This window comes from Myxocyprinus asiaticus, chromosome 37 (assembly GCF_019703515.2).
Source record: "Myxocyprinus asiaticus isolate MX2 ecotype Aquarium Trade chromosome 37, UBuf_Myxa_2, whole genome shotgun sequence".
Lineage (NCBI taxonomy): Eukaryota > Metazoa > Chordata > Actinopteri > Cypriniformes > Catostomidae > Myxocyprinus > Myxocyprinus asiaticus.
The window spans coordinates 34,443,358-34,468,976 of record NC_059380.1 but is presented as its reverse complement, the minus strand read 5'-3'; the positions used below and the strand labels follow the sequence as shown (position 1 = coordinate 34,468,976).

Below are 25,619 nucleotides of genomic sequence, written 5' to 3'. Positions count from 1 at the left end.
CTGAACCTGGCGAGGAGGGTACGTGAAGGAAATTGAGAGTTAAGAAAACATTCATTCATCATTAAAAAAGACGAAGATGGTGTTGAATACGTTTGCTTGTCTCATAAGGCAGAAACTTAAAACCACAAAAAGCCCAGTGATCCCAACAAAGACAGCTACCGAGGATTCATGTTTCCCAATCCAGGTGACCCTCTTTGTCCAGTTAAAAGTTTCAAAAAGTACATCACAAAATGCCCACCTGATGCCATATCCTTCTACCTTCATCCAGAGTCCCACTGGATGAGCTTGACAGGAGAAAGTATTGGTACTCCCACGAACCGATGGGTGTGAACTATCTTGGAAACATGCTTCCGCGCATCAGCGAGGTAGTTGGGTTATCAAAAAGATACACCAATCATTCCCTGAGAAGCACCACAGTTCAAATGTTGACAGAGGCAGGGCTGGAGAGCAGGCAGATCATGTCTGTCACTGGTCACAAGTGCGAAACAAGCCTGAGAAGCTACTGGGCACCTTCGGCAAAAGACAGAAAGCAATGGAGCATGATCCTGTCGGGAAACAAATGCCACTGAAAATCATCCAAATGCCACAGAAAATCAAACCAACGATCCCCAACGACTCCGCCAACAAGCCGCCCCCTGCATTTGATCTGCCGTTTTCCATGTCAAACTTTACAATTAATGGAAACGTGCAGTTTAATTCACATACACACACACACACACATACACACACAGACACTCACACTCGTGGACACACAGACATTATATGCATAACGCACACACTTAAGGCCCAAACATACTCGTGAGAGAAACTCCTGCATCTCAGTGGGGATGAAAAAAGGTTGTTATGGATTTTAACGGGAATATGGCGACACCCATCTTGGCGATTTTGAAATGATGTTATTTCTGAGTGAGCTGCAACAAAAAAGGTAATCCCAGAAGCGATCTCTCTAATTTTCTGAGTTTCTCTCTTTGGATCCCTCAAAAACAAACTCACACACATGCACAAACGCACTACCTTATTACTCCAGTACGTCCTCAAGTAAAGCAGCGCATCCTTCATTGCTAGTTCTAACGTGATGTTTTCGAATTAGCAAGGAAGGCTCTGACTGTATTAAAGCAAGATGCTGAATACTTGGCGGAAGAAAGTTGTTCCATTCACAGGAGCGTTTTAGGGACGAAAACCAGAAAATGTCTTGAGATAAAACCCTGAACGATGTCTTAAAGTGTGGTAACCGTGGTATAAGCGGAATAATTGACTCCTGCCCATTGACGCTGCTCGTCGTGACCGCACTACCACCTGGGGTGTGCATTATTTTTAAACAATTCAACAGTCCCTCGTCAATTAATCCTTACTCAAGTTACACTGTTTTGAAACATTCCACAATAAGCAGATGAATTGGTAACAGATGAGGGTATCATGATTGGGTATAAAAGGAGCATCCACCAAAGGCTCAGTCTTTGCAAGCAAAGATGGGTCATGACTAACCACTTTGTGCCAAACTTTGTGAGAATTGTCAAACGGTAAAAAATTCAATGCAAGATTACCACGAATTTAGGTCTTTCACCATCTACATATTATTGTGAAAAGATTCAGGGAATATGGAGAAATCTCAGTCCATCCTGACTTTTATCAGTGAAAGGTGCAAAAGCCAACATCTGTCATGATATGGGGGTGCATAGGTGCCCACGGCATGGGTGACTTGCATATGTGTGAAGGTACCATTGACGCGGAGGCGTATATTGGGATTTTAGAGAGACATATGCTGCCATCAAGACGGCGTCTTTTCCCGGGAAGTCAATGGTTATTTCAGCAAGACAATGCCAGGCCTCATTCTGCACATGCTACAACAGCGTGGCTTCGTAGACACAGAGTGCGTGTGCTTGACTGGCCAGCCTGCAGTCCAGATCTGTCTCCTATTGAAAATGTATGACACCATGAAGAGGAGAATCAGACAACGACGACCTCGGACTGTCGAGCAGCTGAAGTCTTGAATCAACCTAGAAAGGGCAAAAATTCCACTTGCAAAACTGCAACAATTAGTATCCTCATTTCCCAAATGATTAAGCAGTGTAATTGAAAGGAAAGGTGATGTAACACAGTGGTAAACATGCCTCTGTCCCAGCTTTTTTGAGTGTGTTGCAGGCATCAAATTGCACATTTGTTTATATTTACCAAATACAATTAAGTTGGTCAGTGAAAACATTGGAAATCTTTTCTTTGTACATTTGTCATTTAAATAAAGGTTCAAGAGAATTAACAAATCACAGATTCTTGTTTTTATTGCATTTTACAAAATATCCCAACTTTTCTGGAAATGGGGTTTGTTTGTTTATACTTATTGTCACCATGGCCTATTAAAAGAGCAAAACCTACAGTGCATTTCAGCTATGGCCCATATAGCCACCATCAGAAACACCTTATATTATGTAACTAATTGAACTTCTCTGTATTCCAAAAATCACAGTCACAGACCTATATTTTATCTTTGATCAGCACAATTCTTCATTACACTTTTCTGGGAAACTACTTCATGAAGTGTCATCGTAACGATAATTTATGCAGACCAAGGCAAAATTGCAAGTTTGTGACTTGTTTTAATTTTAGAATACCATGGAGTTCAATTAGTTGCATGATAATAAAGTATTTCTGGTGGTGGTGAGATGCACCATAGTTGTTAAAAAGCAATGCAGTTTTTGCTCTTTTCACAGGCCATGTTTACAATAAGTAAAATCTCAAATTACACCGGCTTTATCCATTAAAGTGATATTGGATCTTGGTAGAACTTTGTGTTGTACTGTCCATGCTGTAAGTCCAAAGACAAATATTGATCTTGACGAACAGAGATCTTTCACACTGGTGCCGAAACCCGGGAAAGGAGGAAGAGCACGCTGTCTGGGAGAACACACCGCGGCCATCCGACAGAGGGTGGAGGAGCCGTTACCGGCCGCCAGGAGGCAGAGGAGGACCGGGTGGAAAAGGTAGCTGGGGGGGGCGGGGGTCCGGATGGCACCCCGGCCTGAATCGGGTGGTGGAGGAGTGTGACGAGGAGGAGGGCGTGGCCGGGCCGTGAGGATGCACGCCCGGTGCTGACTTGCCTAATCAGCGGGAGAGAGATAACGGAAGAGCCGGGGATGCCAGAGAGAGAGAAAGAGAGAGAGAGAGAGAGAGAGAGAGAAAGAGAGAGACACACGCGGCCGCTCTGTGTGTTTGTTTATGTTGCTGTGTTTTCAGTTTGATGTTCTGTCTGATTAAAGTTAATTTAATGTGGATCAGACTCCCGCTTCCTCCTTTCCCAGACGAACAGAGATATTTCACAATCCCATTGCAAACTGCGGCATCATGTTTGCTCTCTGGGAAGGTTATGTCATGTAGTACAGTGTGATGGGACTCTGATCCCCATTTGCGTTAGCAGAACGTAATGTCAAGTGTACTGAGTCATAAGGGAATGTCTCGGTTACGTATGTAACCTCGGTTCCCTGAGACGAAGGGAACGAGACATTGCGAATGCTGGCTGCACTACAAGACTCAAGAGTTCTTTGAGGTGCGAGCGATGCGCTCTTTGTCCCTGAATCAGAAAATTCTGAGGAATGGTGTTTGAGCGGCTGCTTTCATAGCGGACAGCTTCATGCCTAAAAGGGCGGGGCTCAAACACCATAGCCAATATAAGAATATTGGCATTATTGTAGAGAGGATTCAGCTAGGTCGTGTAGAAGGACACTCCCCATATGCATTAGCAGAATGCATAGTCTCGTTCCCTTCATCTCAGGGAACCGAGGTTACGTACGTAACCGAGACGATATACTATGGCGGTACACTGGCGGGGAGAGAAAAGACCATTTTTTTATGTATGTATGTTTTATGTATGTCTTCAGTGTGCCGAATAACCTGCTTTTGTGAGGAAACAGCTCATTACTTAATGAATTCAGCACCTGTCTGCTAATCTTCAGCATGTTTTATACTAAACAATTCTTTTGGAATGGACTATGTGGAGTTTACTTCGATAAAATTGCTGTTTTATAAGAGAAGTCACGGACAATTTTGCGACAGGTAGGTGTCAGTTTATGGCTCCCTTTTCATTTGTATAATATCCGCAAATGGTTATTTACTGTCGTAACATGCTAGTTGACCATTAAGCTCTCTTCTATGATAGAGCCGTGGAGGTTGTTATCTCAGTAATTAAAAGAATCTCTGATGGTAAATCACATCTTTATTAGCATAATTAGCATAATCAGGGAGGTGAACTCTTTTTTTTTGCATATAGCATGGGGATTGAAGATCAGATTTATATTCATTTGGCAGAGACACATTGATGTGGCCAAGTGTAAATGGAATGTGCTTATTCAATCGGATAGCAATTCGATCAGTAAAAACGCATGAAGTGACCAAGTGTAAATAGGCCCTTAAATGTAAGACTAATCAAGTGACATCATTGTTTTCATCTTCATTATATCACTGTAAAATGAAGGATTACTGTTTAACATTTTATTCTGATATTTAGTTCAGAATAAGCATAAAAGATGTAGTTCTTTAAATTACCAGCTAGGGCACATTGTGTTTGGGTAAATGGGATTGAAAATGCTATTTTACTCACAGCTTTTTGTTGCAGTTTTGAAATCATTGCGAGTATGGAAAGACTGGTATAAAACTCTAAATGGAGTAAACTAACAGAGGTTCAGGAGGAGCATGTTAATTTTAATCTGAAAAATCACGGCCCACGAGTAGGAGAATATAAGCCGCTGCTTACCTGCTTCCCGTGACAATTCTCCTGACATCCCTCCTCCACCCCATCTACACTTGTTTTCTAGATTCATCATTTATCTAAATAAGTAAAGTCCGGGGGGTAATCAGGACTTGAGTTGAGTCTCGAGCTCCGAGCCCTCCAGTATACGGACAGCAAGCCAAATAAGTTTACCTCTTCTATACAAGATTATATTAACATATGAACTACTGAATTAGCAGTGTTTTTAACATTATAGTGATAACAGAGAAACTGCCAAATTGGAAAGTGGTGGATAGATCCAAAATTAACTAAGACAAAGACTTCTGAAATAAAATTATGATATAAAAAAGTAAATATGACCCAGACTATCTTTCTTTAACAGAACAGTCATTTTTCGAGTGAAATAACAGGACATGGTCTCAGCTACACAAGAGATTTATATCCAATTAAGTTGGAAAAGACAAGGAAGTATACTGTGTGCATTATAGCAGTATGAAAGACTGTCATTCTGTTGACTTTTTTGTGTGCTTCCTGCTTTACACTGTTTACCAATACACCTGTTTACAATAAGCTTCGCAAATGGATCATAGATGTGTTTTTGAATCTGACTCACAGACAGCAATGATTTAGTTCTCCCCGGTCATGTATACAGTCATTGAAGAGCAGTGGATAAACTTACTTGTGGTACCCTTTTTTAAGTTTGTTGGTATGGTTGCCTTGGGATGGAAATCTACAAATAAAAAAATATTAAAAAGTCTGCAAATTGTATGATATTGAAACAAAGGTTACAGTCCTGTTTGTTATACAGATAGATATTGCAACTGTTAAAAGTGTGAAAGGATTTTTGAGAATTGTCTCTTAATTTTAAAAAAGCTTGGTATGATATATGGAATTCAGAAATGGTCATTACAGCTAAAGCTGTTGAAATAACAATGTAAAAATTGTGTTATATGTTCTATAGGCAGGTTTGGGAGGGTTAATTTTGAAACTACAGATTACAGAATACATGCTGTAAAATGTCATTTGTAACATATTCCGTTAGATTACTCAAGTTCAGTAACGTATCCTAAATACTTTGGATTACTTCTTCAGCACTGGTAGATTGTTTCACTTGTTTTGACTATAAATCTCTGCCAGTACAGTAAGACAAAATACACGTTAAAAATACGTTCTCTGAAAAACCTAAATATCTTATGCAGTTTTATTATCAATTATTCATCAAGAATACGATTTTATTATCAATTATTATCAAGAATATGAATTTTGCCCTAATATCAAAGGTCTTACTAGAAAAAAAAGGAATTATGATCTAAAGTGAATTTTCTTTATAAAAAAATATGATCGTGCCTGGTAACATGTTCATGTAAAATGGCTAGAAATAGCATTTTAGCTTAGCGTAAAGCTGACAATTTACACAAGGTTTATTTCTATTTCTTCTGTTCCAAATTCACTTCAAACTTACTTCTCTGTCTGCTCATATGAATGTAACACATCTTAAGAAAGTGTTTCACCGCTGTTCAAATGCACTTTGGATCGCATCATTTATATGTATAAATGTTTTCCATCTGAAAGGACTAAATATTAAATGAAACAAATGACAATAAAATGCAAAGTAATCTCTTCAGTAATCAAAATACTTTTTGAATGTAACTGTATTCTAATTACCAATGATTTAAACTGTAACTGTAGTGGAATACAGTTACTTATATTTTGTATTTTAAATACGTAATCCTGTTATATGTATTCCGTTACTCCCCAACCCTGTCTATAGGTATAATGAACCTGAAATAACGATGGTCACTTTGAGGTCATTCAAGATGGAATAAAAAAATGCATTTTTATTGTCTTCAGGTACTGTACAAGTTTTGCTTCACAAACTGGATTACTCACAAGTTTTCACTGCTGTTAAAGTAGCATGAGCAGTGGTAGTTGGTGTTCGTACTGCAGAGAGAATTTACACGCATTACAAGGAGAAATAAATAACAATATTTGCACATTTTAAAGCTAAATTTTGTTGTGTTCAAGAAGAAATATGGATTTGCCAACTCACAATTTTTCATTGCCATTGTAGTAGCATGTGCAGTAGATGGTGTTAAAACTGCAGAAATAATTTACCACCATTACAAGGAGTAACAACATTTGCAAACTTTAAAGCAAAATGTAAAGCTTTGTTGTCTTCAGGTACAAGTTATGATTTGCAAACTCACTCACAAGTTGTCATTGCCATTTTAGCAGCACGTGCAGTAGATGGTGTTGAAACTGCAGAGAGAATTTACCACAAAGAGTAATAAAAATATTAACAAACTTAAAGGTCAATTTGCTGTTGAAGGTTTAAATCCTTGAAAATGTTTTATACTATTCTTTACCAACATATATTTATTATTATTATTATTATTATTAAAAATTTAAAATACCATTTAGGCCTATTACTTCAAAACTCTGAAACTCTGATATGTATCTTTTACAGTCAGTATATTGGTTAAGTTTACTTTAAACAGATGATAATAAGTTGTTTCAAGATATGATAAAAAAAACTTACTCAGGACTCTTACTGAGACTGGATCAGAGTGAGGAGATGGTATGAGAACTTGTGATTTCTTCACACTGTAAAAGCAGGTTATGTTCACAGTTGACCTCTGTTCTTCTGACCAAATAATGATCTCAGAGCCAGTGAGTGACAGCTGACATGATGTGTTCTGTTTCATGTTATTTTCTCTGCCATTAATGTTGAAGATACACTTCTCTATCTCCATTTTCTGATCCTCAGTTTTCTTACAGTTCAGCTGCACTGTTTCTCTTTCATTAATTACTGAAGCAGACTCTGTTAACTTGGCCTGAGAAAGACCTAATGAATAAAAAAGAAAAAATACTCACTATTTCATAAAACCAGTATTGCAGTATAAAATATACACCAATCAGCCACAACATTGACTACCACAACTGGAGTTGCAAATTCGAATCCAGGGCATGCTTAGTGACTCCAGTCAGGCTTCCTAAGCAACCAATTGGCCCGGTTGCTAGGGTGGGTAGATTCACGTTGGGTTAAACTCCTCGTGGTCACTATAATGTGGTTCTCGCTCTGAGTGAGGCGCGTGGTGAGTTGTGCGTGGATGCCGTGGAGAATAGCGTGAGCCTCCACACGCGCTAGGTCTCCGCGATAACACGCTCAACAAGCCACATGATAAGATGTGCGGACTGACTGTCTCAGAGGCGGAGGCAACTGAGATTCGTCCTCCGCTACCCGGATTGAGGCGAGTCACTATGCCACCACAAGGAGCTAGAGTGCATTGGGAATTGGGCATGCCAAACTGAAATAAAAAAAGAAAACACCTGCCTAATATTGTGTAGGTCCCCCTCATGCCGCCAAAACAGCACCAACCTGCATCTCAGAATAGCATTCTGCTATTCTTCTCACCACAATTTTACAGGGTGGTTATCTGAGATACTGTAGACTTTGTCAAACAAAGTCTACGTTAACTCAGATAACTGCTCTGATAAATGCTATTCTGAGATGCGGTTTGGCTCTGTTTTGGCAGCACAAGGGGGACCTTCACAATATTAGGCAGGTGGTTTTAATGTTGTAGCTGAACATTGTCAATGTTCCTCAACTCTGAGGATTGTTTTTTCCAGCAGGACAATACTCCATGCCACACAGCCAGGTCAATTAATGTGTGGATGGAGGACCAACAGATAAAAACCCTGTCATGGCCTGCCCAATCTCCAGACCTAAACCCCATTGAAAACCTCTGGAATGTGATCAAGAGGAAGATGGATGACCACAAGTCATCAAACATAGCCAAGCTGCTTGAATCTGTGCACCAGGAGTGGCATAAAGTCACTCAACAGCAATGTGAAAGACTGTAGAGAGCATGCCAAGAAGCATTAAAGCTGTGATTTGGTTATTCCACCAAATATTGATTTCTGAACTCTTCCTAAGTTCAAACATTAGTATTGTGTTGTTTAAAAATGAATATGAACTTGTTTTCTTGCATTATTTGAGGTCTGAAAACACTGGATCTTTTTGTTATTTTGACCAGTTGTCATTTTCTGCAAATAAATGCTCTAAATGACAATATTTTTATTAAGAATTTGGGAGAAATGTTGTCAGTACTTTATAGAATAAAACAAAAATGTTCATTTTACTCAAACACATACCTATAAATAGTAAATCCAGAGAAACTGATAATTTTGCAGTGGTCTCTTAATTTTTTCCAGAGCTGTGTGTGTGTGTGTGTGTATAGGTTCAAAGCAGATGTCTCTCCTTAAAGTTGATCTTGTAGTGACTGAATCACAATAAGTGTACAGACACTGCTCTTGCTTCTTCAACAAATTAATGGTTACTGACCCCGATTCCTGAGATGGGAATCTTCAGAACAGTGTATTCCGGATTTATATATTAATTAATTAAAGAGTTAGTTCCAGTTCACTCATTTGATTGGATAAGTTGCATTCCAACAGTGCTGATGTTTAATATCACATCACTAGATAATGTTTGTCTCACTCTGCTTGTCACTGTTCACTATATAGGATTCCCATACTATGGTTCACAAACTGGCAACTCGCAATTTCGGTTGGAAGAGCAAAAATACACCAAATGGCTGGTCAAATTGTGCCTGAAATTTCAGTTACTCAGTATTGACCTTTTGTTCATATAACTATTGAATAAATGTAATGTCATATACACAGTTGCTATTGCACAGAATACCAGCACAGCTGTAATTCAGAGGCTACGGTGGCTGTGAAGGGCAAAGCAACAAATCTAAAATCCAAAGACAAAATAACAATTCAGAAACATAAAAACAAATAATAAAACACAACAGCATTTCAGAAAATACAGCAGCAATTCAGTCGAAACGGAAACGGTGTTTTACCCTAAACTAAAATGAAAACGAAATCTCAATGTAAAAAAAAAATAAAAAACTGAAATAAAAAAAAAATAAATAGCATAATTGGATAAAATAAAACTAAACTAAACTAAAAATGAATGGCTCTGAAACTGACTGAAATAAAATATCGATTGTGTTGCGGTATGTTTTTAAACCTTTAAACCCGCCATTGCATCAGCAACAGAGCGAGAATCACTACCAGTGAGGCAAAACAGGTAGATAACAGTGTTTTCACTGATTCTGTCTTATCATGTCAAACTGTGATTTGTCTGGGACAAGTGGAATTTTGAGGGGCAAGTAAAAGAGAAAAGTACCCTGAATGTCAATAACGAAAAAATAACCTGCTATATTTGTGATATAGCCAAGGCCTTATTACAAAGTTCATATCCTTGTTCTGCTGTTAAAAATAATCCAGAGCGCATAATTTTATAATTCGCCAGGGATCTAATAATAGCTGATCGCTTTTACTGACAGGCGGCTTTTTGTGAGTTTACACACGCGTGTGATCCGAGATCCGAGATTACGTTCGTAATGCGGATACCCGCCTGAAATACATTTCAAAATTCCGCCAAAATGCCCGTCTTGGTGAGGTATTCATGTAAACGTAAAGTTATATCTAAAGAGAACATAAACAGTGTGGAAAAAGCTGATTTGTATCAAAGCATCAGGCTTGATGTAACCAAATAGACCTGCTGCTGTCTCTGTGTTGTTAATTTCAAACAACCATTACATTTTTTTTTTTTTTTTAAATGGGAAAACCACTCACTGTTCTTGGCTGAATAACTTTATTAGCTTTAAAATTATTATACAGTACATTATACAGTGAAGACCAGAAGTAGTTTTATTTAGCATTTCATTCTGAGTGTTTACTTGATACTGCTGTTAAAAACATTTAAAGCTGTTAACAAAAGCACTGTTTTCTTAATTTTTTTATTTTTTTGTTCTATTACTTTTAATTTATTTCTATTTATTGCTGTATTGTTATTTTATTACTGACTGTTTAGTAGTCTTGAATAATTATTTGAGTACAATTCTTACATAAAATAGTTAGTGTTATTATTTGTTGTGATAATCTGGTATCAAGAATTGTAAAATCTCACTAACAAACTACAGAAATATTGCTATTGTGACAATATATATACTCTATACTGTGCATGGTAGATATTACTGCAATAGCATGAAAAGTAGATCTCATTCCATAGAAGTGTGAGCACTCCTGCTGTAGATAATGGAATGAACTACATAGAGATGGAGGCTTTTCTTTATTTGACTATTGTACGTAAAATAATATTAAAATAATATAACTACCATATGACAATAGCATCCTCCCCTCCCCTACCCAGCACAGTTTACGTTTCTGTCGCAGAGAATCGAGTTGATTGTGTAAGTGTACATTCAGCAGGGCCATTTCAAAGCATGTCCTACTTGGAGGCCACCCGCAATAATATTATTTACAAATTGGACATTGGGGAGTCCAGCAATACGACCTATATTACACAAATGCCTGTTTTCCCCATTCTCCAATATCCCTTTTTTTAAATTTTTTTTTTTTTTTTTTATTAACATTTTTATTGATTCATATGCACATGACAGTGAAAAACTCAACACATATATAAAGAATCAACTTTTACATTTAATCCCCACTAATACAATCCCACCCTGACCCCTAACGAACATCCCTGTGGTCCCACATAACACACACACACAAAATTAAAAAAATACAATAATAAATAAATAAATAAATATATATATATATATATATATATATATATATATATATATATATATATATATATAAAATAATAATAAGCATACATGATTAAACTAAACTACACTCTCCACATCCCCTCCCCGAGAGTACCCCACTAAAAAAAAATAAAAAATAATATTTGCCCCATTTTTTAACAAATAAGTCCCTAAACCCCAGCCTTCTACTTACCGCTTCCTCAAATGCAGCTACCCTCCCCATTTCCACACACCACTCCAAAAAAGAGGGTGCTCCACTTGACTTCCAACCCCTTAAAATTACTTGCCTGCCGATCATGAGACTGGTCAGAACCCAATTTTTAATGTGATTATCCCCTAAATTCATGACCGCCCCATCACCCCAAATACAGAGTCTGGGACAAAGCAAAACCTGAATGTTCAAAACATCACACAAATAACTCCGAACCCTCAACCAAAACTCCTGGATCTTAACACACCACCAAAAGACATGGGTAGTGTCTCCAACTTCTGATTGGCATCGCCAGCAGGTGGGTGTATCTTTAAGACCAAGCCTATATAATCTAGAGGGGGTCCAATAAAATCTATGTAAAATCTTAAATTGCATAAGGCGAACCCTTGCATCTCTAGATACAGACTTGACATTTTTCAGAATCTTAGTCCACACTCCATCCTCCAATACCAAATTCAAAATCTTTTTCCCATACTCTCTTGAGAGAAGTCAAGGCTCCATCCCCCAAACTCTGAATTAGCAGGGAGTAATACACTGATGCTTCATGACCTTTTCCAAAACCAGCAATCACCTCTCCTAAAGCACCTGCCACTTTAGGGGGGTGTGTGCTACTCCCAAAAACAGTACAGAGCATGTGGTGCAGCTGTAAATATTTATAGAACTGAGATCTGGGAATCCCAAAATGATGAACCAAATTCTCAAAAGATCTCAACACTCCAGTCTCATACAGGTCGCCAAGTGTAGTAACCCCCCTCACAATCCACTTTGACCAGCAGAAAGGGGACTTGTTGATACATAATTTGGGGTTCAGCCATATGCTTGACGCAACATTTAAATAAATGTCCGAATTAAATACTCTGGCCACTCTTGTCCAAATCATGTGCAAATGTGAAATAACGGGATGTGATTTAACTTCTCCGGTTACTTTGATAGAAAGGCTTTGCAGTGGCAAAATAGGGGCAAGGACTTCCTGTTCAATAGAAAACCAGGGAGGGGCTCTTTCAGGTGGAAGCGACCAATGAGCCAAATGCCTGAGGCCAAACGCATAATAATAAAACAAAATCTTGGGTAGTTCTAGCCCACCTTTGTTTATTGGCCTATGTAACTTATTAAAATGCAATCTGGTACGTTTACCATTCCAAATGAAGGACTTCGCTATGCTATTAAATTGCTTGAAATAAGAGAGGGGGACATCTACAGGGAGAGACTGTAGCAGGTAGTTACATTTTGGAATACAATTCATTTTAATAACATTAACCTTCCCCATCATAGATAAATGTAATGAAGCCCACCTGCCCACATCACTTGAAAAACTTTTTATTAAAGGGTCAAAATTAACACTAACTAAATCAGACAAATTTGCTGGGAATAAAATCCCCAAATACTTTATGCCCTGTTTGGGCCACTGGAAGGCGCCCGGCTGGAAAACCGTTACTGGACAGTAGGCTGTCAGAGCCAAAGCTTCGGATTTAGACCAATTGACTTTGTATCCTGAGAACTTGGAAAAGGATTGAATAATTCTGTGGAGGCAAGGCATCGATCTAGTAGGTTCAGAGACAAATCATAAAATATCATCTGCGTAAAGCAAACGCTTATGCGCCACACCTCCCGCAACCACCCCTGGAAAATCATCCTCCTTTCTTATCGCGGCTGCTAATGGTTCCAGGGCAAGACAGAACAATAAAAGGGAAAGAGGGCAACCCTGCTGAGTGCCCCCATCCAGAGTAAAATAATCTGAAATTAATTCATTTGTTTGTACCGCTGCTACAGGGTGTCTATAAAGTAACTTAATCCAACCAATAAATGTACTCCCAAACCCATACATTTCCAAAATCTTAAAAAGATAATCCCATTCTACCATATCAAACGCCTTTTCGGCGTCAAGTGAAATGGCAGCGACCGGAGACTGATCATTCGCTACTGATCACATGATATTGATGAGACGCCTGATGTTATCAGAAGAGCTATGGCCCCGAATAAATCCCACCTGATCTATATGTATAAGAGATGTCATAACCTTACTTAATCGGTTAGCCAGAATTTTTGACAATATTTTTACATCTAGTTGTATCAGGGAGATTGGATGGTAACTTTTAAACTCGCTAGGATCTTTGTCCTTTTTAAGAATCAGACTGATCCAGGCTTGTGTCATGGTTGGAGGAAGCTTTCCATTCTTTAATGATTCAGTATAAACTTCTAACAAAAGTGGAGCCAGTTCTTTAGCATAGGATATAAAAAATTCTGCGGCAGAACCATCTGGCCCTGGAGCCTTGCGAGTAGGTAGGGACTTAAATACCTCATCAAGCTCCTCCAAGGTTATCTCAGAATCAAGTTTTATCTTCAGTTTAGGAAGATCTAATGGTTCCACAAAGTTTCTAATATCTTCATCAGTAGACAAAGACGTGGAACTATAGAGATCAAAATAGAATTCTTTAAAAGCATTATTAATATCAATGGCTAAGGTACAATTTCACCACCAGCAGATTTCACTGAGGGAATGATAGAAAGAGACTCTCTCTGCTTTATATATCTAGCCAAAAGCTTCCCTGCTTTGTCACCCGACTCAAAGTATGACTGTCTTGCCCTGAATAACCAAAACTCCACTTTCCGCGACAAAATAGTATTATATCTATATTTCAATTGGGTCAATTCTCTGAGGCCATCAGCTGTAATACGGTGCTTCAGCTCTTCCTCTGCACTTTTAATATTCTCTTCCAACTCCACGAGTTCTCGTGCTTTGGATTTTTTGATGAATGAGGCATACTGTATGATCCGACCCCTAAGAACCACCTTAAGTGCCTCCCAATCCACGCCCACAGAGGATACTGAGGACCAGCTGGTCTCCATATAAACACTGATTTCAGTCTTTAGCATTTGTTGGAAATCAGGATTTTGCAAAAGGGACACATTAAGGTGCCAACTATATGATTTCTTTTTTTCTGTATATGGCAACACCTCTAAACTCACCAGGGTATGATCTGAGACTAAGATATTTCCAATTGAGCAATCAACAACAGATGAAATGAGGGATTTGGATATAAAAAAAAAATCTATTTTAGAATAAATCTTATGGACTGATGAAAAAAATGTATAGTTCCTACCAGATGGGTTCAAAAGTCTCCAAATATCCATAAGACTAAGATTTTTACACATCCTGTGAAGCGTCAATGATGCTCTAGGGGGTTTACACACTTTTGCTTCACTGTGATCAAGGACTGAGTCCATCAAAAGATTAAGTCTCCTCCCAATATTATATCATGAGGAGTGCCAGAGGTTTGCAGCATCCCTTCAAGATCTATAAAAAAAACCCTGATCATCAGCGTTAGGTGCATAAATATTAGCCAAAATCAACCTTTGCCCTTGAATTTCAGCTAAAACAATAATGACTTTTCCTAATTTATCTTTAATCTGTTTGAGATATTTGAATTGTAGATGTTTATTAATCAATATAATGACTCCCTTGCTCTTACTTGAGCCAGCACTAAAGAAAATATGTCCACCCCATATCTTCCCAAATTTTTCAGCTTCCTGCGGGAAGAGATGTGTTTCTTGAAGAAACACTATATCATATTTCTTACAATTAAGAAAAGTAATAACCTTCCGTCTTTTTATGGGGTGCCCCAACCCATTTACATTCCATGTGGAGAGAGATAGTACACTCATATTAACATTTGACATTTTGATATAGTAGAAAAAATTAATTGTGTGTCAAAAACAAAATTATGCAGACCACATTCCCCATTAGTGAAACAATCAAACCCTGAACTTCCCCCCAAACAAAACAAACAGAAAAAAGAAAAACATGCACATTAACCCCGCGCACGAAAGCGCCAACCAGCAACAATCCCTCTAAACTCAAAAGGTCCACGAATGCCCACGAGCTCCCACGACAACTTTGCCATCAGATTGCTCAATTTTGCTTCACAAATTTGTGAGGCAAAATTACATAACAGAAAATACTTTGTAAAATAAACCCCAGCCAGTAGGAAGAATGAACACAAAGAACGTGTTGATTCATTCACAGAACTGTCTCAAAGGTGTGATCTTCCACAAAACAAATTCCAGCTGATATAAAACCGTTCAGATTCCTCGGACAGACAAACGAATGTTCAGTGAGCCGGCTGTTGAGTTCAACAGATGACGTAATCATTCCAATGTCCCGTAAAAATATTCATCAAAACAAACTACAGCCAGCAGGAGGAATAAGCACGAAGAACGAACAGATTAATCCACATCTGTTCCAAAAGAGTGTTATTCAATAGAACAAGCTTCAGCCGCTAGGCGGAACCGATACAAAAAGAAACAAAACCGGCATCCCGGTTCCCCGGATGGTCGAGTCAATTCACTCGGAGGCCGCATAAAAGTATATACTATGACTTACACAATCCGTCAACTTTATAAAAGACATCCTTTGTGTGAGCAAAGTAATCTTTCGTCAATGCAAAAGTAATCTTTCGTCAATGCAAAAGTTTCTTTAAGGAAAAGTGTTATTCACAAAACAAGCTCCAGCTGCTCGGCGGAGCCAACGCAAAAAGCAAAAAGAAACCAAAATGACGCCCAGCTTCCTCAAAAGCCAGAGTAAGTACAGCGAGTCGACCCACTCACATGAGAAACACCCAGTGGTTTGCTCACCCATTGATTCAATAAAAGACTTTGTCTGATTGGGACATGTAAATACTTTGCGACCGACCTTCGTTTCTATTCTCAGTTTGGCCGGAAACAACAGAGCAAAAGTGATCTTTCGCTGATGTAAGAGTTTCTTACATTCCTTGAACCGATCGCATTTCTCTCTTGTTGAACTCGCAAAGTCCGGGAACAAGAAAATATTATGGTTCTTCCAAGAAAGTTTCCCTTTGCTCCTTGCCTGGCCCAACACAAGATCTTTATCGGATGATCTCAGAAATCTGGCCAGGATCAATCAGGGCCTATCTCCCTCAGCAAATCTGTGAGCTGGGACTCTGTGAGCTCGCTCGATCTCCAGCTCGTGGCCTGTTATGTCGAGCAGACCTGGGAAAAGCTCATCTAGGAATTTCACCATATCTCTGCCCTCCTCATGCTCAGGAATTCCAACAATTTGAACGTTATTTCTGTGGCTTCTATTCTCAAGATCTTCAAGCTTTTCAAGGAGATTTTCCAAATCAACTTTGGTCGCGGGCAGATTAGCGGTTAATTCCCTCTCCGAAGATTCCAGAAAATCGATTCGTCTCTCAACATCAGTCACTCTTGTAACTATCTCAGAGAATTTTATTTCCATCGCCGTAATCGATTGACGTATTACAGCGAGATCCTCCAAGTCAGCAAGAACCTTCGTCAACATCACCGACATGTTGGACAACGGACGCTGGATCACCTCTCCCGCAGCGCCATCCAAATCGAGTCCCCGGTCTGTAGGCCTGTCGGGGCTTTCATCCAGAACACATAAGTGTTAATGTCTCCAGAGCACGAGGATTTTGACTTCTTTGCCATGTTTTGCCTCAAAGAGCAAATGTGTAACTGGGTGTATCAAATTTCACCATATTATAACTCATAAATTTAGCAAAGTGCACAGAGCTCGTTGCTCACACGTCTCCCTCTTGCATGGCGTCACATAACCCCCTTCTCCAATATCCCTTAATATAAATACTAAATGTACTGAAAAACTAAACTAAAACTAACAAAGAATTAACAAAACTAAACTAAACTAGAGTGAAAAATTGAAAATGAAAAACTATGAAAATTCTAAACTATTATAACCTTGTTTCTCACTTGATTGGCTGTGTGAATGAGAGTTATCCTTTCTTCAGGATTGGTCCACTGATTATATAAAAATCCATGCCAAAAGGCCACTGACTGAAAAACTAAATAATTTGGAGTGTTTTTTCTCTCAGGGAAAACAGTAACAAGAAACTTTATAACACAGAGATTAAAAACAGTGAGCGGGAAAAGTTAGTTTTAGGTACAATGTTCATCTACGGTATGGTCTCATGGTTCATCTAGTGCATAAGAGACCATCTTAAAGTCCACAAACTGTGGTAAAACGTTGGTGGCATCCAAGCGTTCATTCAACTTGCATGTTCTAACTTAAAAAAAAAAAAAAACTGGTTTTTACACATTTTAAAATAAAAATAAAAAAAAAATTCAACCAGATGTAATTTTTACATACAAAGATTGTAGCAGGCTGCCAGTGGTGTGAATGACTAACTTACATTGTTGTTGTTGTTTTTTTAATAATTAAGTACTGTATATGTATAACTCCACATCACAATCTCACCTAGAGTAAGTCAGCATATCTAATAGCAGCCTTCTACAACCTTCACAATATGAAAATAATATCTTGTTAAAATTTCAGCAATTTTTTTCTAAAATAATTGAACACTATACTCATAATTGGACATGCTGGCTTAAAATGTAGAAAGGGAGCCATCACACCGGAAGCCTACTGTACCTTTAGAATGACCTTTAGAAGTCAACTGAATGAACGCTTGGACACCGGTGTTTTAGCGCAGTGTGAAAGCTCTAGGTTCGTGGGCAATGGAGGAGTCAGGAGACAGCGAACAGTTAAGGTCAGTCTCTTTATTTTTGGTCACAATGACACGGCTTATAGCCAACTCAAAATGGGACAATTGTGTAGCTCTGCTTCTTACTCGTCCCTGGCGCTCTCTCTCTCCCCGCTCTGACACCCTGGCTTGCCATTTCAGGACTTCCTCCATCATCACTATGATCAGAGACAGTGTTAGAGTAATCATAACCCAGGTGACGATCCTTACCGCTCTCCCTCTCCCGCAGACCGACACGTGACCAGCCACACACCCCCCCCCCCCATGCCACATACCCCCACCGCCAACTCAGGCCGGGGCAACAACTAGCATTTCTGGAGAGAAAGTCAGCCACAACCATCTGCGCCCCCGGTCTGTGGACCACCTCGAATTTAAAGGGCTTAAGAGCCAGATACCAATGGGTGAACTGCGCGTTAGTATCCTTCATGCAGTGGAGCCACTGCAGAGGAGCGTGATCGGAACAGAGGGTGAAGGTCCGCCCCAGCAGGTAGTAGCGGAGGGTAAGAACAGCCCAATTAATCGCCAGACATTCCTTTTCGATGGTACTATATTTTGTCTCCCTGAAGGAGAACTTGCGACTAATAAATAGCACTGGCCATTCCTCCCCTCCCACCTCCTGCAAGAGCACCGTGCCCAGCCCCCTGTCAGATGCATCAGTCTGCAAAATAAAGGGGAGAGAGAAGTCACAAAGTGTGGACCTTACCTTAAGAAAAGCCTGTTGGCATGACTCTGTCCACTGGACTGGATCGGGAGCCCCCTTTTAAGTAAGGTCAGTCAGCGGTCTGGTGACATCTGAAAAGCTAGGCACAAACCTCCTTTTTGGTCTTGGGCACCAGGCAGGCTGCGATCACTGTGGTTTTGTTAACCTGTGGACGCACCTGCCCATGACCCAAGTGGAACCCCAGATACCTTACTTCCACCCGCCCAATTGCGCACTTCTTCGGGTTGGCCGTGAGTCCCGCCTGCTGCAGTGCTCTCAGGACAGCCCTCAGATGTTGCATATGCCCCTGCCAGTCATTACTATAAATTATAATATTGTCCAGATATGTGGCGGCATATGCTGTGTGCGGTCTGAGGATCTTGTCCATAAGGCGCTGAAATGTGGCCGGGGCCCCGAACAAACCGAAAGGAAGTGTCACGAATTGGTGTAATCCGCACGGTGTGGAAAAATCTGTTTTTTCTCGGGATATTGGAGTTAAAGGGATCTGCCAATAACCCTTTGTTAAGTCCAGCGTTGAGTAAAATTGAGCTGCACCCAAATGATTGAGTAACTTGTCAATTCGCAGCATTGGATAAGCGTCAAATTTGGACACCGCGTTCACTTTCCGGTAGTCAACACAGAACCGGACCGAGCCGTCGCTCTTCGGTACCAGAACTACCAGGCTGGCCTAATCGCTGTGCGACTCTTGTATTATGCCCATTTCAAGCATTGCCTCTAATTCTTCCTGAACAATCTTTTTCTTGTGTTCAGGAAGACGATAGGGGCGGCTACGAACCACCACCCTCGGGGTGGCCTCGATATGGTGCTCTATGAGGTTCGTGCGACCGGGAAGGGGTGAAAACATGTCTGTGAATTCCACTTGCAACCGGGCAATGTCTGTTGTGAATGAATTTGGTTTGGGAGATACCTCCGGCCCGAGCTGTGCCCGGAACTATCATCGCCAAGGCAACAAGCACCGCCTCCCTCCATGGTTTGAGAAGGTTGAGGTGGTAGATTTGACATGCCCCTCCCCTATCTGTTCGCCTCACCTCATAATTGAGATCTTCGAATCGTCGTGTGACCTCAAAGGGTCCTTGCCACTTGGCGAGTAATTTGGAGCTTGAAGTGGGCAGCAATACAAGCACTTTATCTTCCTGTGCGAATTCCCGTAGTTGAGTGCCCCTGTCGTATAATCGGCGTTGACATTCTTGCACTTGGAGCAAATTCTCCTGTGTTACCTGCCCCAAAGTGTGGAGTTTTGCTCGAAGGTCAGAACGTATTGAATTTGGTTTTTGCTATTCGAAGGTCCTTCCTCCCAAGCTTCCCATATGATGTCGAGCACACCACACGGCCGGCGCCCATACGGTAACTCAAATGGGGAAAACCCTGTGGAGGCTTGTGGGACCTCTCGTACTTTAACAACAGGGGTTCGAGCCACTTATCCCAATTTTAGTGTCTTCGAGTACAAACTTACAAATCATGTTTTTCAAGGTCTTATTAAATCTTCTGACCAACCCATTGGTTTGCGGGTGATAAACACTGGTGCGAATCGATTTAATGCATAATAATTCGTACAGTTCCCTTAGTGTACTTGACATGAATGTTGTGCCTTGTTCAGTGAGGATTTCCTTTAGAATCCCCACTCGGGAGATAATTTTGAACAGTGCCTCCACAACACTACGTGCTGAGATGTTGCGAAGAGGCACTGCTTCCGGATATCTCTTTGTATTAGTTCTGGTGGACTATGCAACGCGATATCCGGAAGCAATGCCTCTGCACCCCTGTCCGATCGGGGACGGCCTGTAGAGCATCAGGGATCCAGACCCTTCATCACCAGACAACGATCCTGACTATGTCCGGCTTCCCTACAGCTCCAGCAGATCGGCCCAGGCCTTCCTTCCGCACTTGTGGGGGCGGTCTCGCTAACCTGGGGGGGATGGCGGAGGGAGACAGGGGGAGTAGGAGGGACAGACAAGGGGAGGGGTCCCCTGGAGCGGGGATGGAGTTTGGGCGGGGCTCCTCCCCACTTCTGGGGAGCCGGAACTGGGCGGGACTGGGAGGGACGGGGTGGGGGGGGGGTAGGGGAGTCGGAAGGAACATGAGACACAGGGGTTGGAGAGAGAAGAGGGAAAAGAAAAAAAACTGGATCACTGCCTCCTGGAAACATCGCCATGTAGTCCTCTGCCAGCTGGACGGCCTACTCCAGTGACATTGGGCGGTGACACTGGACACACTCAGACATACCTCGTGGAAGCTGGGCGATGAACTGCTCCAGTACCACCAGGTTGACTACATCCACGATGCCACGGGTTCCCTCCACCAGTAACCATTTCCGGCAGGCATCCTGGAGCTTTTGGGCAAAAGCGAATGGGTGGCCTGCTTCCCGAAACTCAAAGACTGGGAGAGCTGATGGCTTTGTTCGGGGCTACGACCGACCCATTGCTGGATGGCCTTCTTCAGGTGTTGATAATTGAGGAGGCTAGCAGACTAATTGATTGAATGACATCAGTGTTTGTGTGACAGACTCCAATCCTTGAGATATTCAGATGTTGATATTTATGAGAAGAAAATATTGTTTAAATAAAAAAAAGACTTTAGTGATTCTTCAGCAGGAAACCCATCTAAAGGACACACTTTCCTGTGTGCGTCGTCGGGTGTCACTGGCTTGCCAAGATTCATCATGCATAATATATTGGATATTAAAATGAATAAATGGCAGTTTTTCCAGTCTGCTGTGTTTTATTTTTATTCTCATATTAATTTTGCATACAGTTCCTGAATATCAGCCAATTATTTACATATTTAAATATACTATGCATTATATTTACTGATTTATTTTATGTATCATATTTTAATAAAAATGTACATGAGACAAAAAGGGTTGCACATCAACAACAATAAAATAAACCTAAAATGCATGGCTTTTCAACACATCTGTTTACAAATTTGAAGGATGCTGGATCAATAAATGGATCATAATAATGTCATATTTTGCTATTTCACATTGATTTACATTTACAGAGAGCTTACAACCTACTAGCTAAGTCATACGTTGAGAACATCTGCAACCAAATGAAGTAATGACTTAGTTATAAACTAAAGAGTAGTTACTAAGCCCAAAGTTTATATTCCAACTTAAATGAGATCTTACACACAGCTGGTGCAACAGAACCCTTAAATCCCCAAACCCAACCCAGAATGCTCACTTTCCAGCACAAGCTCTCTCTCCTGTGAGCTAAATCTACCAATCAGAGACCCACATGCAGACTGTGATTCTCAAGGTGCGGCAGTGCTGTTTACGAACTCCATGGTTAAGACACTCTCTGATGTAAAATGAAATACTGTCAAATTATAGGAACACATTGCGATAAATGTTGGAATTTTAATTAAATTAGCCATACCTATGGTAATGCGGTAGTTTTGGGGGTGGGGGTGGGGGGTGGGAGGGGATTATGGTGTGCTTTGGGTGGTTTTGCTTAGGGCCCCAAAAACGTAAAAAACACCACTGCTGTAATTTGATACAATTTCTTGCACATTTTCTCTTCTCTCACAATCGTAGTGCATGTCCCCATGTGACATACATGTCAGTCTGGCTCTCATACATCTAAACCTTAATCACACAATCAGCTCAAGCAGCTCTTCCTTCCTGTGTCAGTCGATCAAAGTGAATTATTTACCAAGTCTTACAAACAGTCACGCTGTGGTTAAGTGTTGTCTGCAAAGAACCTACAAGTTATTCTGAGTAATCAGCTGGACAGTCGAGACTACACTACAACAGTGTCTAACAGCATCAGGTTTATTTTGCTCTTTGATTAGATTATCAGTTTGTTTTTTTTGTTTTTTTTTCAATTTGGAATGCCCAATTCCCAATGTGCTCTAAGTCCTCGTGGTAGCATAGTGACTCACCTCAATCCAAGTGGCGGAGGACGAATCTCAGTTGCCTCTGCGTCTGAGACCGTCAATCCACGCATCTTATCACGTGGCTTGTTGAGTGTGTTACCGCGGAGACATAGCACGTGTGGAGGCTTTACGCCATCCACCGCGGCATCCACACACAGCTCACTACGCACCCCACCGAGAACGAACCACATAATAGCGACCACGAGGAGGTTTCCCTATGTGACTCTACCCTCCCCAGCAACCAGGCCAATTTGGCTGCTTAGGAGACCTGGCTGGAGTCACTCAGCACGCCCTGGATTCGAATTCCCAACTCCAGGGGTGGTATTCAGCGTCTTTACTCGCTGAGCTACCCAGGCCCCCAGATTATCAGTTTTTAACATGTAAGAAATTGTACTTTTGTAATGGATTTTCATATTTTAATATCGAAAGTCTAGGACTGGAATAAGGCTAAAATCTGCATATACTGTATATTTCGGAACTGTATTAAACTTTGACAAGTTTAAATCTTTTAGTTCTAATAAAAATCAACCCCTGGAACATACCCCTTATCTAAACCTAACCAATCAGTAGAGTGTGTAAACATTAACCTGTTGTGTGTGACAGAAGCAAGTAATTGTAGCGTATTAGATGGAAACAATTTCCAGCGACGTCATTGGCTGTAATGAAAGTCATAGGTATTCAAACGAGTGCAGTCGCACGACATCATACGAATTAGCCAAATTTAGAAAAGTTGTACGAATCCTGACAATTTTACCTTGAGAGTGTGTTGAATTGGACGAAGTTGAAAAAACAACTATATATTATATGTATATTGTACATACGTATATATATATATATATATATATATATATATATATATATATATATATATATATATATATATATATATATATCCTATTGTGTATTTCTATATATACTTTATTTTCTATTCACTTTTTATTTTTATTCTATTTTTTTTTTTTATTATTATCTCTGTCTTGTTGTTGTATTGTTTGTGCACTGGAAGCTTCTGTCACCAAGACAAGTTCCTTGTATGTGCAAGTCTACTTGGCAATAAAGCTCATTCTGATTCTGATTATATTGATACAGATTTTGTAATTAGTATAAACACACTACTTCCAGACACTTATGTCACCTAAAGGTAATACACAGGTAGTCCAATTCTATTTTTATAATTTTAGTTTGTTTGTTTGCACTTGATCAGGTACTTCATTAGTTGTTGTGGATTTGCCAAGATACTGACTCTTCTTTTATTTCACAAAACACTTCAGGGGGTCATAATAATGGAATAAATCATACTAGCTAAATTCTATAGATTTACATGAGCATTTCTCTGTCAAAAGTATAATAGTAACTCATATAATAGCACTCACCTCTGATGGTGTATACGTCACTGCGTGGTGATCTTTCTACAGGCTCTGTGTTGAGTGAATAATCACAACTTAGCTGTCTGCTGGACACTGTTCTTTTGAATAATTCACTATGACTTAAATAGAACACACAGTGCTCTCCAGTCTGTCGCCTCAGAGAAAAACTTTTGAATGCCAGAGCAGTATCCTCAGTGTAGAGATTACAGGTTAAAGCAGCATCGACAGAAAGTGATATTTCACATGCAATCAAGATCTGAGCAGTACTGTCATCAATACTCATGATGGGTTTCTGAAGTGCATCTGTATGAAGTCAAAGAATCCATAGTTATGCAATAACTAGTTATGAAATAACAATTGGGAATCAAACATAAAATAAAAAAACAAAAAATAAAAAAAACAATTGCAACGATGAAGTTTAGTCAAACAGATAGATATAGAAGTATCTCACCTAGAACTGTCACTGTGGCGGGAGGAGAGTGTGATGATGGTTTATCAATCCCACCCTCGTTTACTGTGTAGAAGCAAGTAATGTCGAGTGATACAGGTGATTTTTTATCTGTCCATAAGAGCACTTCAGCCCCAGTGAGGACGAGCAGACATGATGGGCTGACATTTGTTTCAGTTTGCATCTGTGTGTTAAAATAACACTGTTTCACTGTAACATCAGGTGGAGTCTCACAGGTCAACTGCACTGACCTTAACACTGTTAGGACATCTGGAGACACTTTTACGTTAGGGAACTCTGGAAAAATCCAAAACAGATTTATCACTAATAAAATCTCATTGATTAAAGTGCATTTAATCAAATAGAAATGAATACATTTCTGCTGAATTTACTTTAAATATCATAGTCAAGTAAACTATCACAGAATCATCAATTGCAATAAAACAAAATAAACTTTATATGTACCTAATAGAGAAAGAGTACTGAATAATAGCGATCACTTACTATTAGTGTGAACCTCCATTAGGAGATAAAAAGCAATGATGATGAACAACTCCATTACAGTGAGCATAAGAAAAGAGACTGAGTGTGAGAGAGACACAAAGTGTGAGAATTAGGAAGTAGACCATCAGACCACTGAAAACCACTTAATGTATTTTGCAGTCAGCTTTATGCATACAAGTGTGAATCATGAATCCAAATATAAAATGTTGGAATGAATGAAAGATTGCTGTCAACAACTCAGTTTTATGGCAATATATTCTCATAAACATAATTGACAATATTCTTTTGTGGGCTGGAATGAAGAGTGACATAGTAAAGCATATTTATCTGATGTTTTTTGTCAAATAAATTGTTAAATTACACAGTAATTTGATTGAAAACTATGGAGACTGTGAATCAGAATTGAGGCAAATTATCATCACAGTCATTTGAAGAGCAAAAAGCATCATTTGATAGCGATTACACATCTAATAACATTAATGTAAGTGAACAGAACTGTTTATAACATCTCATAATACACTCACATACCTGCCAACATCAGACTGTCAAGAGCAGGGTGATCCTTTAGGACTGGCAGCCGATGGAGTTTCTGGTGCCCCCG

General features: G+C 39.9%; 1 protein-coding gene across 1 annotated transcript in view; it reads right to left on the bottom strand.

The window, feature by feature from the left end:
- LOC127428028 (uncharacterized) overlaps positions 1–25,619 on the bottom strand; it is a 38,737-nt gene that overhangs the window by 6,083 nt on the left and 7,035 nt on the right. The window contains exons 2-10 of the mRNA XM_051676053.1: positions 25,547–25,607; positions 25,019–25,096; positions 24,518–24,811; positions 24,073–24,369; positions 7,260–7,565; positions 6,932–6,979; positions 6,771–6,818; positions 6,611–6,661; positions 5,400–5,450 (exon numbers count right to left, since the gene is read on the bottom strand). Of these exons, the coding sequence (XP_051532013.1) occupies positions 5,400–5,450; positions 6,611–6,661; positions 6,771–6,818; positions 6,932–6,979; positions 7,260–7,565; positions 24,073–24,369; positions 24,518–24,811; positions 25,019–25,096; positions 25,547–25,607 (1,234 nt within the window). The remainder of the gene's footprint in view (positions 1–5,399; positions 5,451–6,610; positions 6,662–6,770; positions 6,819–6,931; positions 6,980–7,259; positions 7,566–24,072; positions 24,370–24,517; positions 24,812–25,018; positions 25,097–25,546; positions 25,608–25,619) is intronic.